The following is a 19,023-nucleotide window of genomic DNA, read 5'->3' on the forward strand; positions in this document are numbered from 1 at the left end:
GTCTATGGGTGTCGAGTGTCCACTGAGCGATGGCGGATGGGTGTATAATGACAAACATTCAAGATTCGGGCGTGCTGGAGCCATAGCCACGGCCTGATTCAACGAGTGACGGTCAGCACTCCCAGATTTTTGCGTGACTACGACAAGTTTTGGGTGCATGTTTGCACGACAACACCGCTCTCGAGACCATAATCCAGACCATCAAACGGAAACTGACCAATGTGCAGAGTTCAATTGAAGTAATATTTCTCTTGGGCCGAAGGTGGTGAACTGTTAAAGCAAGACTATGGCAGGTTGTTCGTTCTCTGGATCATCCAAGTATTCCTGGACCCGGGATAATATTGCATTCCCTCTGGTTATAATTAGTAGCCACTCGTAATATATCTGTCATGTCTTTTTCTCCCTTTCCGCCCAGATCTTCGCCGGCCCGATTGAAAGGACTTGTGGCCTGAAAATACTCTATCTGCACTATCTCCCTGCACACGGTAATCATTGCGCAGTGCCATATTGGAGGACAAAATTATTTCTAGGACTAGGCTTCAATGGGATTTCCTCGCCCCTGATGAGACTATCGCTCCCATTGACCATAGTATCCTCTTCCTCATCATCGAAGTCCATATCTTCACGTGCCCAGCGCAAGAGAACTGTTTCGCCAACGCGAAAGCAATTTGGCTTCTGGTATGACCTGAGGAGCCCCCGTAATCGGGGATAGTACCGCCTTGTTGCAATGATCAAGACATAACTTGGGTGCATTGATCAGTTTTGTGAGTAATCAGTAGCACTGACACTCACCTAGTCATTAATAGGATAATTGTTAGCGACCAAGAGTTGCGATTAGTTGGTGGAATAGACTCCTGTTTGTCATCTTGTTCATCGGTAGGATTCTCCTCTGGTCTGTCATCTGGCTTTTCATCATTATCTTCGTTCACATTTTCCTCATCACCGCGTATATCGACGTTGTGACCATCTCTAGGGCGATTGTTCGTCTCGCTCCCTCTATTCTCGAAAATATCGCTATTCGTATCGCTGTCCCCGTGCCTTTCCCACTGGACCTGGCCCCTGAGAAGCTCTTCCATAAGGTTACGTCCTTCCGGTCGATCATTATCTGGAAGGACTATCTTCAAAGACTCCAAAGGCTCTCGATCGCATCCATTAAGTGACTCCCAAGTCAAGCGGCAAGTGCACCGTACGGAATCAAGCTTCTGTTTAAGTACGTTCTGCATATTGTCAACAACAAGGACTAAATGCGCTCACATCCATGTGCCTGTCAGGCATGAATACAAAGCTTATCAAAACAGGTCCGCCGTTGGTTGAGATTTGAATCTCGGGAAAGTTGACAGTAGCAAAATTAGCTGCTAACTTGTTAATCGAGCTGATGATACGGTTCATCACATGTTCACGAGGCCGAGTATTATGCTCAATGGCTGGTCGCCTAGCGCCTGAATCGTGGTTGGATGATTGGGCAGCAATTGGAATGTCAGAAATCGTCTGCAGGTGTGCTGCACTGGCTGTGAATCTCTCCGCTGGGAAACAAACTCGTACTCTGCGCTGAGATATGTCAGATAAACACAGCGCTCACCCTTCTCGGACCACCGTGACTACGAAGCTTATTAGCAATGGACATCAACTTGAAACAAAACACAAGTAAACTTACTGAGTATTCGCTCAGATCAATGATGTAAGGTGTGTTCAAAGCAGCTTCATCATCCACGATCTCCACCAAATCATGCACAATTGTACACAGTTCATGTTTTATCGTGCTTAAATCGAAATTGCATGACGCAGGAAGCGATTCAACGAGCAACAGTTCCGAGCGTTGCATGGCAGGAGCCGCCGAAACCCATGGCGTAAAAACGAGCGATAACAAGGCCCTGCGAGTGTGAGAGATCATAGTGAAAGCTCAAGCTGTAGCACCTTCCCAAATGCGTTCTTCGATACCTGCATCTTATAGTGTGAATAATATTAATAGCTCCACTAAAGTCCACGAGCCACACAGCAAAACTTCTCCAAAGTGGGTCCGAAGGTGGCCGCCGCAAGTCTGCCTCATCTAGGATTGTGGGCGGAACAGCTGGGAGCGATTGTAAGCGGGTTCCATAGGACTTAACGGATTCTGGCAAGTCTTGCCAGGCAATGGTAGCTGGCGCAGACAGTGGTGGGCCAGAACAAACCGATAGTAAGCATTCGATATTACATAATTTTGGTGCAATCGAATGCAGGAGCTCTTCCAACAACATCACCGCTTGCTAGGACGCTAAACTGAGAGCAAGTCAGCCACAATGGGGGGTGAAGGGGACCGATGATCTGCGTCTCCCATTCAACCAGCTCAAGTGTGCTACCGCGCACAGGAAGTTAACTTTGTAATTACCATAGTAGACACTACGTACAACCGACGTCTACATAACTCATGATAACAGTAACTCGTACCTGCTTAAGATACAAATTTGTGAATGCTAGTTACAACCCAAGATAAAAAAGAACGCCGTTGCTGGGTCAGCATAATGCATAAAGGCCAACCCCCCGTGAAATAGTACCCTCAACATGCACAACAATAAAAGAACAAACATCTCGACAAAGCAATTAAACACAGACGGCACAGCTCACCGCCCCTATTCGACCTCCAATAAGTCCTCCGCGAAATCCTCCATCTTGATGATGCGGAACCTATCCTTCCACGGCGTGCCCTCGCCAAACTCCTTCTTCCAAGCACGGCTCAGGCCATCCTCCCATGCGTATAGCTCCACGCGCCACCCCTTCTTCAGTGCAATTCGCACAGGACCAAGGAAGCCCTGGTCGCTGAACTGCCCGACGTTCCCGTCACCTGTTGCTAGCACTATCGTTGCACCCGGACGCGGCACGTCCGCATCCGCAATCGCCTGATGCAGCTTCAGCTGCAACAGTTCATCAACACCCTGCTCTCGATAGCGGACACGTCCATTACGGCCGCCGCTCCCAGACGCAGTTAAGCCTGCGCCTCCGCTACCACCTATGCCTTTGTCAGAGTCTGATGACGCTCGCGCATGTCCCTTGCGCCATGATTCTGCACTAGTGTTGGCACTTGGTGGACGACGGTACTGCCCGTTCCCACTGTCTGGCACGCGCACAAAAATGCAGACTTCGTACCCGAGCTGTTCGGCTGTGTCTGTTGGTTGATATAGTGGGGATGAGGTGACCAGGACAACGCCGCGTGATGGGACGTCCGCGTTCAAGGAGGAGCGCGAGGGCTGCATGAGAGAGGCGTAGCTTCCTACCCGAGTGAGAGGCGTGGCGGCGAGCATAGGTTAAGAAACCAACTGAGGATATTCGAGCTGAAATGATACATTAGTAGCCATTGGATTCAAATCACAAAAATTCTTACTGGTCAATAAAAACATGAATCAAAGAATCTCTAGGTCGCGGTGCTGGACCCCTAGGGTCTGAAAAGTCGGAATCGACACCGCTAAAGTCCTGCGTGAGCAACGCCGTAATGCGGTCGTAGTCCTCCGGGAACTTGAGTCGTAGCTTATGGGCAAGGCAACGTAACTTGAGAATTTGAGGATTGGTGGGTATCTGTGATAGATGCAATGATGGGGTAGAACGACTGTGGCGCAGCCTATCTAATGATGACTTGTGTGCAGGTGTCGAAGGAATAGTGACAGCAGCATTATCGCCAGACGACGATTCTTCTGTCTCAGGTTCGGGCTCTGGGTTCGAGGAGACAGTGATAAGCTCGCTTGTCCCAGATACGCCCAGAATTGTGCTGGTCCCTGTGGTGTGACTCGTGCCTTCATGTTCCACGTTCTCTGGATCTCGCTGCAGGAGTTGAATCACCCTCGCCTTCTTTCTTCTCCGCTTGCGTGTACGGCGAGGTTCCGCATCGTTTCTCCAAGCGCCATCGCTCGTGGAGCTATCTTTGCCTGTGCCACGATCACGGGCAGCAATTCTGGCACGCTCTGCAGCAAGGAAGGAAAACGCGCCACCGAGGTCACCAAGAGTGGGTTGATCTCCTAAGTCAATATCTCCATCAGAAAGCGAAGGATCATGACTCAGGTCCGCATCCGAATTATGAGACTGTGATCGACTAGGTGTCGTGAACGTGAATGTGAGCGGCTCAAGCTCGCCTTCCGTCTCTTCTCCAGGAATCATCAAAGTTATTGCTACCATCGGGATTTGGAAGGGGCGGGCTTGCGGTCATGCTGGTCAATGCCGAGCGTGTGTGTGAGGAGCTCGAGGATGCGAGGTAAGACGCTAGCATGCTCTGGTTCCATACCGTAGAGCCTTCTATGAACTCCGAGTCAGTCGGAAGTGAAGAGAGCGGGACAGCGTCGGTAGAGGGTGTATCAAACTCTGGGTAGATGTAGGCACCTCCTCGAGGAGGCACGAGTGGCTGAAGGTGGTTGAGAGCCCTAAAGACAGTGGTGAAAGCCCCAAGGTCGGGTGACTCTAACGCCCACAAATCAAAGTTTATTATATCAGATTGCACTTCACCAAAATAGAATAGCGAAAGATCCCGATGGTAGTGACTCACCATCTGAAGTAGCGTCACTAGCAGCTGAATAGTTGGAGAAAGGACTGATCGGAGTCGGCGAAGTGTTTGTCGTTTCCGAGCTGGAGAGAATTGTGGACATGAAATACGGTTATTAAACGAAAATTGATACAGATTGTGATGTAGTAGATAACCAAGACTGTATGTCGTTGACTCGGAAGTATATCGTCAAACGGTGAGAGAGAGAGGGAGAAGAGAGAGAGAAATAAAATAAAATAAAGGTGATTGATATAGGAAAACAGTGTGGAGAGAGCTATAGCGTGGCTCAAGGAAACGTGCTGGCAGCGTGCATCTCTGACTCGAGTGGCGGTAGTGGTTATGTCAAGACACCACTTGATGACTTGAGTGTGATTTTGGAGCCACGTGATCTGATAGTCGCGTTCAGGTTCAAAAGAATATATTAATTTGTAGTCATGAGATTCGTGTACGCTGGTACATCCTGTGATTTCAAGGTGATAGTATGTACAAAAGATGCAAGTGGTGTGATGTAAATAAATGCCCAATAATGATAATTCCAACTTCCACCTGCAATTATGATGCTGATGCACAAGTAATTTGACAACAGCATGAAAGGTGAGAACGAAGATTTTAATACAACGTTGTGTTCGTTTGTAAACGAGGGCTCTGCCATCGAATACAGTGCATTTTTAGGGTACTCGCAGCGGCCTTCAAAAGACCCCGAGCCATATTTTTGTGAGAGTTCCTCCAGTTCAACTGGTAATTTGTTGTTCACATCGGTTCCGGAGACGGGCTGTAAGTCCTCATAGGAGATGGGCTGGGACTGAGAGAGTAATCCGAAATCGTGAACGTGCGGCCGCGCGGTATCGGAGAGTAACTGCGGCTCGATGTGGACAGTGGAGAGATCGGTGGGGACGGTTGAAGGTTGGAAGTAGTTCGGGGTGGGGACGGGGAGCTGAGAGGGCTGACCACATATGGAGATGGACTTCTCCGCAGAGAGATTGGGGACGAGTCGGTCCAAGGTGAGTACCGTGAACTCGCCCGAGAATTGGGAGTCGCTGGACTCGGATGGCGAGAGCGCACCGCAGGGCGTGAGACCTGTGTGCTCAAGAAATATTAGATCATTGAGATTCAGAGATGCAGAAATCTCTACCTCTGGTTTCGCAATTCGAGTGGTTGGGGGGTAAGGTGCGGCGGCGTCCTTTCGAGCAGCTTTGTCGTCAGGAATGCGACGCGCTTTGGGCTTGTAGCCGTGTTCTGACTTGCGGTGGCGCGTCAGGCTTCCTGGGTCGGTGGTGCAAAAGGGGCACTCAGGGTGAGGGCACGTCTTTGAGCGCTCACGGGTGTGGGTCCTGATGTGCGTTTGGACGTTAGACTTCTGGAGGGTCCTGTAATCGCAGCCATCATATGGGCATGCGTGCATACTGATGAAGATGGCCGACTGGTCAGGAATCATCTGGTTTAATAAAGGACGAGCACCTACAGGGCCTCCTTGTTTTCAGCGTGAGTACGCATGTGTCTAGGAAGATCGGCCTTGCGGCTAATAACCTTGCGGCAGACAGAGCATTCAACAGCCTTCTGTAGAGAAATTGTCATGAGCACAAGACAACAGAAGTGAGGTAGGCTGCAAGCGTACTGAGTTACGTCCTGTAGCAGGCATTTTGGAATAGTGTTGGAGAGAAGAGAAACGATTGTCAATGATCTGCAAAGTGGGTTTAAATCCCTGGAATGAAACAATGGTGCGTGTGTTGTGGTCAGTCCACACATTTCTCCCGCTTCTTTTGAACCACTAGGTGTGCTGTGGATTTCGAATACGATTGTTTTTCTGCAGCGCGCATTTCTGCCTTTAAAGGCAAAAAGCGTAAAGCAATCGTGTGCGTTAGTCTGAGCATAAGGGATGAGCCACTCGGTTAGCGGGGAAGGTAAAAGAGTAAGACGAAGACTCGATTGCGTCTCAACACTTTTTATTATTTTTCCTTGTAAGGAAATTTCTGGTTGCCTGCTCGATGTGGGGATGAGTGGCTCACTACCCAGGCCTGAAGGCCTGATGAATGGGGAAAACATCAGGGGCCGGGGCCCATGCCCTGCCGAACAGCAAACTTTTCAGCGCTCCACCTTATCGATGCATGTCCGAAAGCATTGAAGCCACCGCCGAATTTAATTCCAGTATTATTCTCTAAATAGCCTTGGAAATCACCGGTTGTCAATCGAGACTCGGAGGACCATAAAAAAACAACACCAGTTTAGTGGAACACCGTCATTGACATTGCTTACGTTATCCAGGCAAAAGGTATTTTCACCAAGTCTTTACGTACTTTCAGTCACCTTGTTTTTGCCATCTTCCTCGCCAGCGGATCATCGATCAGATACGGCACGAGCGCTATCACTTGAACACGACCGTGTACAAAAACTTGCCTCAGCCTCTGATGTGTGGCCGAGGACCGAGTAAAGTGATGGTGCAGACTAAACGTGTCTATGGGCGTGCGTTTATGACCTCGGAGAACTTCCCTACAATTTGAATGAAAGTCAAAAGACACCGCGCCCAACCTTGACATACATTAGTAAGCAAATCCCTCCCTTCTCACCTTCCCCACTACACCCTGGGTGACCTCTCGCTCGAAGATTTCTGGGCCGCAAACATACACACATTCAGCTTTGAAGTCGGAGATAAACGAGGAAGTGATCCGTCCATAATGACGATGAAGCAATACCGAAGAAGGTAAGGAATTCTTGAATTGTTCAGTGGATGAGAAGACATGAACGACTAGGTTGACTTTGTGGGCAGCGACTTCGATGGCATGAGAAAGAATAGAGAGCATCACATCTGGCTCGCGCGTCGACAATAAAAGGGTGATTTCATATTCGGCGGAGTATAAGGGAATTCCAGAGAGCATAGCGAGGAAAGGTGTTATTCCAATCCCGCCAGCTATCCAAAGGAGTCTCCTTGGAGCATTTTTTTGGACAGACATTTGTTCTTCCTCGCGTGACACTGCAATTTCAGTGTTCTCGTGAGGGTCTGTGGGCTCGAGGACGAAGCCACCTGCTATTCCAACCAGTGTAACATTCAGTCCAAGCGGACGTGAGTCCTCAAGCAACTCAGGGCGGACCGCTGAGAGTTTGTTGGTAATGTCGAATAGTGCCCCGGTAACAGCACCACCAGGCTTCAGGCGCATTGTCAAGGAGAATGTCGTGCTCACCCCATCCGCAACCGAAGTCCATGAGCTGCACCACGAAATAGTCCATGTCCTTATACGGTCGTCATTCACTAAGTTTGGATTCTCGGGTGCCATGTGCTTGTATGGCGACGCACCGAGGAACGAGGTGAAATTAAGGATGGCAGCTTGGCCTGGGATAATATTAAGCTTGTGAGGAGATTCAAACGTGAATGTGGCGAGATCGGAAGAATGAAGCTCGATGCGGGAAAGCGTCGCGCGTATGGTGTCTTCGGTGCTGAAGTATGTCGAAGAAGCTTGTTCTTCTTTGAGCAGCTTCACAGGGGGGGCATACGGACTCCTCTGCGGCTCTGTCCCTTCACGTTGACGTACAGGCAACGCGTCCTCGATTAAAATATAACCTGTTATTTCAATCGTGGTGAGGACATCCTGCGAAGGCATAATAGCTTGAGCGGGAGCGCCAACAAGGTTATGGGCAGTTCCGGTAACATATAAGAGTGATCCGTTGATGAATGACGGGAATGTCAAAGAAGCAAGAGGTGTGGCTTCTATGTTTCCGAGGGATGTCATCATTCGGTTGCCTGAATATTGATAGGGGATTCGTGATCGATCTGATTATGCAGATACAACAGTGTTTACCTGAATAATCTGGCAAAACGAGAGTACGCCCATCGTTGCGTACACGAACAAACCCAGGCCTCCCCCCGCGATGATTCATGCCGAGGTGAGATGGAAACCTCAGTGCATCTGTTTCAGAGGCCGAGTATGATGAACCTAGGAATACGGTGTCGGATGAATTAATGAATGCGATGAGATCTGAAGAAAGGCGGCCAGTCGGGGGAAGGTTAAATTCTCGATAGGTGACTCGAGGGTTCGTATGTGGAAATGGAACAAGATTGCGGATCGTGATGTATTTCGGGCAATTTCTGCGGACAATCGATGTATCACCAATTTAAGCGAGTTCAAAAGAATTTGAAAGTACCCAATAGCTTCGTCAACAGACGTGCAGATATCTAATAAACCCCCTTGCTTTTCAATGGTCTTGACCAAACCCGCGAACTTGTTCCTCCGCCTAGTTGAGAACTGTACACCAATACCAGCAATTAGCATCTTCTTCTGAGATGCATCTGTAGTATTAGCATGATAGTCCGCATTCGCCTTCAGCGGATCACCATCCCAGACCTTCGCCCGCATAGACAATTGGTCGTACGTCTCGCTGGAAGCCCACCCAATCTCTCCATCTGGACCTGCAAGTATTGAGGACCAAGGACGACCCATAGAATCAAGAGTAGTGATAGGAATAAACGGAAGACATGTGGAGTAGAAATTTCGGTGTTGCTCAGGAAGTTCTCCTTGGATTTGAGTCCAAGACTGGGATACAGCTCCATGGAATCCGAGTTTCTCCTGAATGGTACGTTCACCTTTGTGCCAACCATTGAGAGAACTCATTGTAAGATATCAGGGGATGGAAATGCAGTACAGATGGTTAGAAAGTGAGAAGACGCCAACATCAATGCCAACCCCGCCCTGACTCCACCTTATCATCGGCCTTTTTATGAGTCATGTGACAAGTGGTGCTGAACTGTGAGCGTAGATGCGGCCAAATATAAAAATTCAAATTCAAATTCCAGATTTGCGTTTGCTGAGAGCGCGAACCATGATTAATTGATTGGCTCATGGGTGCATTGCAGGCAAGGTCGGGGTTATGCAAATGGGTAGAGATGGATAAAACATAGATTATTAATGGGACAGGATACTGGAGTGACGGTACTGCAATGTGCAGGAGACAAGAAGTGAGGGAAGCGGAGATTGAAACATTTATCATCAGAGCCGCAGCTGCTGGGTAACGTAACTGACATGTATTCAGGCAGAAAGACTTCGCCTACGCGGATGAGTGACACGCTTTGCCTAGTAACCTCAATCCACAATTGGGGAAAGACGCACATATGCCATCAGTCCTTTTCTGACTAAAGGACGGTTGACCATGGCCCATGGGTACCGGTGAAGTGAAATCGGTAGCTCGAGCATCGGGCCACGGCCCGGGCCGACGACTGCAACTTCCAGGTGCTATTATGAGGTTCGGTCATGCGGAATTTACCATGCAGAGGATACAGATAAACTCACCTGGTATCTCCCCTCTTGTACTCCTTGTATTTTCTTCTTCTCGAGAGCGACAAAGTACTGTGGATCACGATGAGGTTAAGTCTGGGATGTTCTCTGCTGCGGCAGATGCCGAACGCCTTGTTGCCCACGCTTATTACCTTGCGAAGCAAGGTCTTGTTGGTTGCACGGCGGACCGTCCATTGGATCTCTTCATCATCTCCACCGTCTCTCATCTTCGACCATTGATTTTGCGCATTAGCAGGCAGACTCTCTCGATCAGCATGACCGTTTTGATGCGTGACGAGGCCGAGTCAAGCATCTCAGCAAAATAAAGAGATGTAAGGCGAGAAGCACCGTTATACTTGCCGACGTTCGTTGCACGTCTTCAAACTAGTGCGAAGGATCTGCTACCATATGGTACACAGCAGTGACACCACCGCCAGAACGCACCTTGAGAAGGTATGCAAACCATGTTACAATACCTACTAACTTACTCAACAAGAAGCAGGCGGGATGAAGTGCTCCCTCCTAGGTGGCAACAGTTTATGATGCTAGATGGTGAAACAGTATATCAAGACAATACGCTCACAAAGGTAGAATGGAGAAAGTATCACCGGGCGCGAAGAACTCATCGTTGAACATAGATATTGATTGTTGCCGAATGCGAATGTCATATTTCACTAATCAGTCGCTCCTACTTCGTCAACCACAATACTCGGACAACGTCGTGGAAAAGGCAAACACCAGAACATTCAGCATGGAGCTCAACGTCGGAGTGCATCACCAAGGCTCATTCCAGATGCATGTAGCCTTACTTTCTTTTGTTTCAATCACAATATCATGAATGCATCGACCAATATCTCGATTCGCCAGTAGAAGAGAGATAGAGAGTCAGAAGGAAAGGTTTCGGATAGCGACGGAGGTGAACCTGCAGTTCGTTATGACCCTGCAAGCAGTGAGCAGAGACAACGATGAGGAAATCGATACTCATTCTTGTCTAGTAGTACGTGGCGCAACCTCGATGCACTTGGCCAAAATCCCTGGCACTCGTTGTGGTCACCTGCCACTGCAGCTCCCTCTAAAGTGTTAGTCTCCATCCGACAATCATGACGATATCAAGTTAATCCATGGCATACCCAGACGACCCTGTACTCCCTTAGAAACAAGGAATAGCGTGACAAAACTACTGTCAAGGTTTCAACGCTCTTCCAAGTTCCTCTTCCCCGCCAACCGTGTCTGTGCCCCTCGCCCCTCATTCAACAATCGCTCGATGAAGAGAATTACTGTCGAGCTCCCAACGCTACTCTTCGATGGAAGGTACCGTACAGGCAGTAATGTTATTCCTCTTTATCTTCATCTTTGTCGCCCCCTTTTTTCACTTTCATCATAACGCGCGCTCTAGTGTCACCTTGGGCCTTGGCTACATACCAGAAAATAACATGTCTGTCACAAATCACGATCGGCAACGAAGTGGCATCTCGTCGACTCCATCACACACGCAGAGATCCATAAGCTGGCCTTCGAGATCAACATCAGACGACAGAGCCTAAGTGGACTACGAGCAAGACTAGGCACGGTCTATCATTTTCAAACATCCACATTGCTCGAGCAGTACGAAAATTTATTCAAAAACAACTGCACTGATCGACTCCGAACTAGGTATTGCACCATCAATCATGATACCAAAGCGAAAGCAGAAACGTAACTCACTGTCATAATGTGCCGCTCGGGCTGCCAGCTCAATCGCTACTCTTCGTACAGACGGGAAGTCCTCTGAGAGCAGCCTGGGGCGCGCAGGTGAGTCATGTGGTTGAGTCTGGTTTCACAGCGACTTGCTCATACTCACATCTGGTAAACAACGATAGCCCGAACAGCAATCTTTAGTTGTGCTGCAAGCTATTGGCAATGTACTACATGCGCTGACAGACATGGATGCTGACAAGGCAACAACAACGGCGAGGAAGGAGAAACGCATTTTCTGTGCGAGGTAATATGGAATCTTTTAAGAGGAATTTGAACAATATCTCTGAGGATGGGTGAACACTATAGGATGATCACCAGCTTTTATATCATGCGTATACTAATGAACGTAATTCTGATTGATTTGGCAGAATTGTTATTGCTGTCAGACGGCAGAGATTTCGGTAGAACCTGCATCCTGGAACGTGTTCAGATGATTACGACCAATTGTATCCCAACCTGCTGGCGGGCATCGACAAATCTCTCATCCTGACCTATCCCTTATTGCTCAATCTTCTGAACCTGTAGTGACCCTGCGCAGCGACAAAGTCAAGAAGTTGATGCTCATTCTTGACGCATACACAAAGATTGCCGCTCTATTACGTAGTGAGGCACGAACGAAGGATTAGAGTATAGTCTTTGGGCGAGCGGATAACGCCGGTATCACTTCTTGTTTCCGCTCTCCCATATTGCTCGTAAGACTTGAGTCTCACCGAGCTTTTTCTTTTCTTCCTTTTGAAAAACTCGTACCTATCCCAATAATCTCTCTTTACAAAGTTCCATCTTTCAAGTCACCGAACATCTACTATCGTAAAAAAAAAAAAAAAAAAAAAAACACCTTTAGTTTGAACCATGGCCCGCATCGCTTCGGACCCGGCATTTGATATTCAACCCGATTTCTCCTCACCCACTTTCGAAGGTCTCAGAGTCCGCTTCATCGGGGGAACTCAGACAACCCACGAAGAAGTAGCTAACGAGCTGGTCACTGCTTGGCAGCAAGACCGCGACCTCAGAGTGACAGCTTGGAAAAGGCAAGTAGATGAAGACGCAGAACTGGCAGCTGATGCAGCCAGAGCCATGCGGGAACAAGCAGACCACGAACGTCTACGCCTAGAACGCGAAGCAGAAGACGAGCTTCGCGAAGCGGAGAAAAAGAAGCCCAAAATTAACGACTTTCAGACAGGCACGGCTGTAGGCGACACGCTCACCCCCCGCCCATCTCAATATGCCATCCATAAACTGAAATCGTTCGAATACGTCGAGTTATGGTACTTCAGCCCAGATGGGTGCAAGGTAACCGCAGATGATGCCAAAACCAACGCCGAGGACACCTTTGGCCTAGCCAAGGTTGATGACTTCGTAGCACTCAAGCCAGTCGCATCCTTCAAAGCATCTCGCAAAGCTATTCAGGACCACAACCTCGAGTGGCGCCAGTTTGATCTCGCCAAGAACAGCTTCCTCCTGCATATCAACAAGTTGAAATGGCCGGAGAAGCATCAGCGAGCCCTAACCATGTTCTTCATGAACATTGTAGCCCACCCATATCGATCGGAACACTTCGGCGAACAAGCACTGTTGCTCTACGCAGCCCGCGTCCGTCGTGACTGGCATGACACCTTAGTCCTCAACAACGCCTTCGACATCAGTATCTTCAACCTCACCTTACTGAAGAATATGAGCGAAGAAGTTTGGAACCGAGCGCGGCACGAATCTCTCTTAGAGGTCAGTTCATCTTTAGTCATTGCTCGCTACAACTCGGCATCTAATGCTACTCCCCATTGTTCTTTCACTCGCTTCCAACAAACCTATAACGCTACCACCACAACTGCTTCCGCTAAAACCGCTTCCACTACAACTGCTTCCGCTGTTCTCGCTACCCTCACTCCGCTTCCAAACGCTCCTGCTTCCACTGTAAACTCCTTGACTATCCATGGGGTTCTAACCTCCCTCAGCTTCAGACAGTGCAGAGCCAGTGCATCTCCAGTAGAGACAATACCTCCTCGCACCGCCACCAGACAAAAGAAGGGCATCGTAAGGCCAACTCTCGTTCACGTTCTCCACCTCGCAACCCACCCCCTCGCCCTCCTCCCCGGGCCTCATCTCCCAACCACCAGCGACCTCGCCAAGGCCGGAAACATCCCTCCCAAGAGAAGCAGTCTTTTCAGAGCAGCGCAGCGCCAAACGGCCTATTCGCCTGCGCTCTATGTCTCGGCTGCTTTGCCCACAACGTCCACAAATGCAAGAGCGAGTTTCTCTGGGATGGCAAGACCCCCACATCCTGCCGACGAAACACCGAAGGCCGCCTCGTCAATGCTCACGGCCTGCAGCTATGCTACGATTGGCAATGCCCAAACGGATGCTCAAATACCAGCAAGGAGCACAATCACCAGTGTTCAGGCTGTGGGAGCGCGGATCACGGAGCTCAGAGCTGTCCTCGAGGACAGGAAGTTTAAGGCGCTTACCCCGTACAAACCCAGTGCTTGGTCGCTCGCTCTCACTAAGTCCCAACTCATACTTAATTATGCACATATACCACATTCTTTACAATACGGTTTCCTTGGTAGTATTCCCACAATTAAAACTACTTATACCCCCCCTAATAACCCCTCCATCACTGAGCACGCTGACGCATTCGTGTCGATTCTCGCTCGAGAATATGAAGCAGGCCGTTATCTCGGTCCGTTATCTGCCAATGACATGGAAACCCTCATTGGTCCCTTTCAGACAGCTCCCTTGTCGCTTATCCCAAAGCCGGGAAAGTATCGCCTCATCCAGAACCTATCACACAGGTCGAACTCCCTTCCTCGCTCCATCAATTCTATCAACTCCGCTATCGATTCCAACCTCTACCCATGCACATATGGCACCTTTGCCACCATTTGTACCCTGGTGTGGCGTCTCCCTCCCGGCTCAGAGGGAGCAACACGAGACGTCACTGAAGCTTACAGAACTGTCCCGTTACATCCCTCCCAATACCCAGGCGTTGTGGTACGTACTGGAGAAGACGAGTTCGCCATTGATACTAGTTTCTGCTTTGGCTGCTCGTCCGCAGCTGGCACTTACGGAGGGCTTGCTGACGCAGGTGCCGACCTGTTACGAAGCGAAGGTATCGGCCCACTCTCCAAGTGGGTCGATGACCATATCTTCTTTCGCATCCTCTTGCAGTACCTCGCCGAGTACAACATTCAGAGGGCCATATGGGCCAAGAATATCCGAGACAATGGTAGTCTCCGCATCAATGGAGGAAGGAAATGGTACCGAGGTATTACCCTACCGGATGACACCTTCGAGGAATTCGACGAAGATTGTCGTTTTCCCATCCGCGATCATTCCAAATGCTCCCCCCGTTCCGAACATGATGCTTCCTTCTCATGTTGTATGGACGATATTAACTTCTTCTCCACTGAAACAGGGACACCTTGGGAACCTTCAAAGGACACCCCCTTTTGCACCACCCCACCATTCACGGGCATCACCTGGAACCTTGGAGCGCGCACAGTGGAGATCCCAGCAGCCAAGAAACAGAAGTACTTGGCGGCCATATCGACATGGGAATCACAACCACGCCATACGCTCATCGAGACCCAGAAACTCTTCGGCAAACTCCTCTATGCTTCGCTCATTGTTCCTGCTGGTCGAGCCTACCTCACAGAACTGGAGGCCATGCTCCCCATCTTTGGTGACCACCCTCATGTCCCACATACCCCTCCTCGAAACTGTGCTGCTGACCTCAGATGGTGGTCCGCAGTTCTACAACAACCGTCAGTCAGCAGACTCATCCCCAGCCCTCGCGAAGTCTTCGACCCCAACGCCTTCTCAGATGCTAGCTCAGGCATGGGCATCGCAATTTGGATTAATGGATGGTGGCGCGCATGGCGACTCATCCCTGGCTGGAAAACTGACGGACACGACATTGGATGGGCGGAAGCCATTGGCTTCGAGTTCCTCGCCCTCACCATTGCACAAACCGCCAGACCCAACCCAGTTCCTTGCATTAAGATTTTCGGAGACAACCATGGAGTCGTTGAGGGCTGGTGGAGAGGCCGCAGCCGGAACCGGGCTACAAATGGAGTCTTCAAGCGGATACACAGTGTCGCAGAAGCCATGCCCTGCACTTTCCTCACCCGCTACGTGCCCAGCGCACTCAACCCAGCAGACGATCCTTCACGTGGAAAGTACCCTCCTCGCACCCTACTTCTGCCCCCCATTCCTCTGCATCCCTCTCTCAGGAGCTTCATCGTCGACTTCGACGCCCCTCTACTCCCAAGTGAATCCCACCAACGTCACTCTCACATCCCGCTTCACACTCCCGCCAGATCCCATCAGCGGACAGACTACGCTGAACGAGCACTTGCCAACCGGCAGCTTGAGCAACAAGGAGAGGAATTCTACAAAGCGTCGCAAGCTTAGTAGGTCTCCTTTCTTACAATTACCTAGCTACCTTGCACAACCACGATCTAACCGTCTCCTTTATCTAGCTTATAAAGTCGACCTAACCCCAGTCATCTCAGCCTTACGGCCTCATTGCGCGGCAAAAGACCGACTTCGCTTGTGGATTCCATTCACTCCCAGACTCACTCCCAACACCCTTGAAGCGGGGGACATAGTCAGAATCCAGGAGGTGATGCTACACGCATGGGCTGAGAGCATGCGCGAATCATACGGTTCCGGACTGCTAGTATTTCACGTTTTCTGTGACTCGCGATCGATCCCTGAACAAGACCGTGCCCCAGCGGACTCCATCCTGATATCAACGTTCATAGCAGCAGCAGCAGGTCTATATTCCGGAAAAACAATAGCAAATTACGTCTTCGGGGTGCGCGCCTGGCACATTCTCCACGGCCTACATTGGATCCTCAACGACGAGGAAATTGATGCGCTCCTCAAAGCTAGTGAGAACTTAACACCCCCTTCCTCGAAACGCAAGAAGAGACGGCCGTACACGATCGAATTCATTTGCACACTCCAGAGTCATCTCAATCCCGAATGCCCATTAGATGTCGCCGTTTTCAGCTGCTTAACATCCACATTCTTTTGCACAGCAAGAGTCGGAGAATTTACCATTCCCTCCCTCACATCTTTCAATCCCAACCGTCATGTCAAACTGTCAGATGTACGCATAGAACACGACCGAAACAACCTCTCAATGAGGGTCTTTCACCTACCACAGACCAAGACCTCAATAACAGATGGAGAAGATGTATCGTTCGCAAGACAGAACAGCCCATCAGACACAGAGAGAGCCTTTCTGCAGCATATAGCCATCAATAACCCTCCACCTGGAACCGCACTCTTCGCATACCGCTACAAGAACGGTCATCGCCCTCTGACGAAGCAAAAATTCATCACACGTCTAGCCAAAGCAGCCAGAGCGGCAGGTATGGACCCTCTACAGGGTCATGGCATCCGCATAGGATCCATGCTCGAGTATTTGCTTCAAAATGTTCCCTTCGAAGTCGTCAAAACCAAGGGCAGATGGGCCAGTGACGCATTCCAGTCTTACCTTCGGAAACATGCCCAGATCTTAGCACCCTTCATGCAAGCCACGCCAGCTCTCCACGACGAATTCATCCGTTATTCAATGTCGAGAAACCGCTGAAAAGACGAAAACCACATAAAACGTGAGCAGTCTTTAACTCCTACCTCATTGGGATATCTGCGGCCACGCTGCGACGCGTCGTTTCAGACTCCTAACACCTTGGGGATTCGCAGCTCACCTTTCTCTTCAGATAGATCCCTGATCGGGGCCGGAAGCGCTTCGCGCCTTCGCCCACACACCTAATAGTAGTTAGCCTTCACCCCTCACTCCTTCATAGCTCTCCCTCAATTAAACATTGACCTTCGGACAATTTCTTTCTCTATGAGCGTCTTGAGTGACACCCCAAGAGAGATCCATGAGCTAGCCTTCGAAGTCAACTTTAGACGAACAGATTCAATCTTGTGAGGACATGTCTGTGCAGTGCGTTCCGTCTTATGACCTCCCAATATCAATCATCAACAGCAATGATTGCTCATTTCGACAGCCTCTCGAACTCAAGTTTAGTGGATCACGAGCAAGGCTAGGTATGGTCGATCATTTTCGGATAAGTTCAAGCCCATCCACATTACTCGGGCAGCACAAAAATTTGTCCAAAAACAATTTATAGGTACTGATCGATTCCGAACTAGGTATTGCACGGTTGACTATGGTACCAAAGTAAAAGGAGAAATATGACTCACTGTCGCGATGTGCCACTCGGGGTGAGTGTACGTGCAGGTCAAAACTCCATTCTAATGCACGCAGATGAGTCATGTGGTTAAATCCTGGTTTCACAGCGACATACTCATACTCACTTTGTCAGGATCACAAATCATGTTGTGGCAGCAATTTGCATCTGTAGTGCAAGGTATTGGGCTACAGTTTTGTGCACTGACAGACATAGATGTTGTCAAACAACAACGGCGAGAAGGAGAAACACATTTTCTGTGCGAGGTAATGTCTTCTGAGGTGAATCTCGAATGATGTCTCTGAGGATGGGGGAACAATACAGGCGACGGCCATCTTCTATATCTTGTATGTGCTGATGGGCACAGTTCAATTTGGCAGAATTGTTATTGCTGTTAGATGGTACAAATCTCGGTAGCACTTGCAGGAGCGTGTTCGTTTGATTAGGGCCATTGTAATCATACCCTGCCGTACTGGGGTTCTATTATCATGATGTTGCGCCCCTGGTATAGTTCACGATATGAGTTCTCCTGCATGAATTTCTGAGTTGAACTGTCTTTGATCCATCTCTTCGCAGCATTCCGTTAGAGATCTTTGCAATTCGGAAATCCAAATTGTGCTATTTGCGTGCTGCTTGTAAAGAACAACTATTTCATTCTGTGGCCTCAGCTGAAACCTGCAGTTCATGAGAGAATGAAAAGCTGGAAAAAGAAACATGAGAACCAGTGTATTTACCTACTGATAATTAAGCTGCCAGCTGTGTGAAGGAGTGGATGTGTTTGAAAATATTGATCGATCGCAGGTGAGCGAGAGAGACAATCCAGGGCTTGGAACCGGCTAGGTTTTGAACTCCGCTAGGATTTAATCAGCGTACATGCCGCGCTGAGCGCTGAATATTGAATGCCTGTCGTAGCTTCAAGAAGCATATCTCTGAATCCATAGAAACAAGTTTTCTTGCAACGTAAATTCTCATGTCGAACAAAAGATGCGTTCAGGCAGGATTCTCCGAACAACATTCCGGCTGGGTAAAAAAATGGATCGAATGCTGCACTCAAATTGACACCTACGCGCCGCGCGGATTGTAGATAGGAATGTGCTACGGTAGCCAGGTATGTATGTATTCACTGTGCGTTGATTATTTCTTTAATTAGCAGCAGGCGTGGTTGCACTCAAGGTGTCCAATTTTTGCACTGTCTAGACAGGCGCATCGATACCCTGTAAAACCGAATACTGGCCATTCCTTGGAGCTCCGATCTGCTGTGCCCAACGGATCGTTGTTCTCACGACCACAGCAATGTCATCGGTACTTAGTCGAAGTGTTC

General features: G+C 49.3%; 5 protein-coding genes across 5 annotated transcripts; 1 reads left to right on the plus strand and 4 right to left on the minus strand.

Moving 5' to 3' along the window:
• Positions 1-51: 51 nt before the first annotated feature.
• F5891DRAFT_1042205 (uncharacterized protein) lies at positions 52-2,148 on the minus strand. Its single transcript, XM_041362094.1, has 5 exons — positions 1,655-2,148; positions 1,580-1,598; positions 1,255-1,523; positions 793-1,202; positions 52-742 (listed from the first exon to the last, which is right to left on the minus strand). Exons 1-5 carry the CDS (start codon positions 1,889-1,891, stop codon positions 490-492), a joined length of 1,188 nt encoding a protein of 395 aa, XP_041224321.1. The 5' UTR covers positions 1,892-2,148; the 3' UTR covers positions 52-489.
• A 102-nt stretch (positions 2,149-2,250) lies between these two features.
• Positions 2,251-4,834, minus strand: F5891DRAFT_1042209 (uncharacterized protein). Its single transcript, XM_041362095.1, has 5 exons — positions 4,505-4,834; positions 4,138-4,419; positions 3,356-4,106; positions 3,171-3,244; positions 2,251-3,139 (listed from the first exon to the last, which is right to left on the minus strand). The coding sequence occupies exons 1-5, from the start codon at positions 4,602-4,604 to the stop codon at positions 2,607-2,609; spliced, it is 1,740 nt and encodes a 579-aa protein (XP_041224322.1). The 5' UTR covers positions 4,605-4,834; the 3' UTR covers positions 2,251-2,606.
• Positions 4,835-4,873: 39 nt separating this feature from the next.
• Positions 4,874-6,644, minus strand: F5891DRAFT_447505 (uncharacterized protein). The gene is made up of 3 exons (XM_041371865.1): positions 5,964-6,644; positions 5,634-5,904; positions 4,874-5,578 (listed from the first exon to the last, which is right to left on the minus strand). Exons 1-3 carry the CDS (start codon positions 6,542-6,544, stop codon positions 5,252-5,254), a joined length of 1,179 nt encoding a protein of 392 aa, XP_041224323.1. The 5' UTR covers positions 6,545-6,644; the 3' UTR covers positions 4,874-5,251.
• A 393-nt stretch (positions 6,645-7,037) lies between these two features.
• On the minus strand, positions 7,038-9,263 carry F5891DRAFT_1042211 (uncharacterized protein). The gene is made up of 4 exons (XM_041362096.1): positions 8,636-9,263; positions 8,293-8,579; positions 7,251-8,234; positions 7,038-7,201 (listed from the first exon to the last, which is right to left on the minus strand). Exons 1-4 carry the CDS (start codon positions 9,100-9,102, stop codon positions 7,074-7,076), a joined length of 1,866 nt encoding a protein of 621 aa, XP_041224324.1. The 5' UTR covers positions 9,103-9,263; the 3' UTR covers positions 7,038-7,073.
• A 3,085-nt stretch (positions 9,264-12,348) lies between these two features.
• Positions 12,349-13,236, plus strand: F5891DRAFT_930694 (uncharacterized protein; the record flags this gene model as incomplete). The annotated part of the gene is made up of 1 exon (XM_041373949.1): positions 12,349-13,236. A coding segment is annotated over one exon (888 nt), but the record flags the coding sequence as incomplete, so codon positions are not given.
• Positions 13,237-19,023: the final 5,787 nt, after the last annotated feature.

This window comes from Suillus fuscotomentosus (assembly GCF_016647785.1).
Source record: "Suillus fuscotomentosus strain FC203 chromosome Unknown F5891scaffold_37, whole genome shotgun sequence".
Taxonomy (NCBI): domain Eukaryota; kingdom Fungi; phylum Basidiomycota; class Agaricomycetes; order Boletales; family Suillaceae; genus Suillus; species Suillus fuscotomentosus.

Excerpts from the sequence above, each read along its gene's own strand:
- F5891DRAFT_1042205 (XM_041362094.1), bottom strand. The coding sequence starts at position 1,891 with ATGATCTCTCACACTCGCAGGGCCTTGTTATCGCTCGTTTTTACGCCA. Across the intron at positions 1,203-1,254 it reads TGCCTGACAGGCACATGGAT|AAGCTTGATTCCGTACGGTG; the intron begins GTGAGCGCATTT and ends GTACTTAAACAG. Across the intron at positions 743-792 it reads ATTATCCTATTAATGACTAG|TTATGTCTTGATCATTGCAA; the intron begins GTGAGTGTCAGT and ends AATGCACCCAAG.
- F5891DRAFT_1042209 (XM_041362095.1), bottom strand. The coding sequence starts at position 4,604 with ATGTCCACAATTCTCTCCAGCTCGGAAACGACAAACACTTCGCCGACT. Across the intron at positions 3,245-3,355 it reads ATTCATGTTTTTATTGACCA|GAAGCTACGCCTCTCTCATG; the intron begins GTAAGAATTTTT and ends TCACTCGGGTAG. Across the intron at positions 3,140-3,170 it reads CATCACGCGGCGTTGTCCTG|ACACAGCCGAACAGCTCGGG; the intron begins GTCACCTCATCC and ends ATCAACCAACAG.
- F5891DRAFT_447505 (XM_041371865.1), bottom strand. The coding sequence starts at position 6,544 with ATGTTTTCCCCATTCATCAGGCCTTCAGGCCTGGGTAGTGAGCCACTC. Across the intron at positions 5,905-5,963 it reads GCTGAAAACAAGGAGGCCCT|TATGCACGCATGCCCATATG; the intron begins GTAGGTGCTCGT and ends CATCTTCATCAG. Across the intron at positions 5,579-5,633 it reads CTCGAATTGCGAAACCAGAG|GTCTCACGCCCTGCGGTGCG; the intron begins GTAGAGATTTCT and ends TTGAGCACACAG.
- F5891DRAFT_1042211 (XM_041362096.1), bottom strand. The coding sequence starts at position 9,102 with ATGAGTTCTCTCAATGGTTGGCACAAAGGTGAACGTACCATTCAGGAG. Across the intron at positions 8,580-8,635 it reads TCTGTTGACGAAGCTATTGG|AAATTGCCCGAAATACATCA; the intron begins GTACTTTCAAAT and ends GATTGTCCGCAG. Across the intron at positions 7,202-7,250 it reads AGTCGCTGCCCACAAAGTCA|ACCTTCTTCGGTATTGCTTC; the intron begins ACCTAGTCGTTC and ends CAAGAATTCCTT.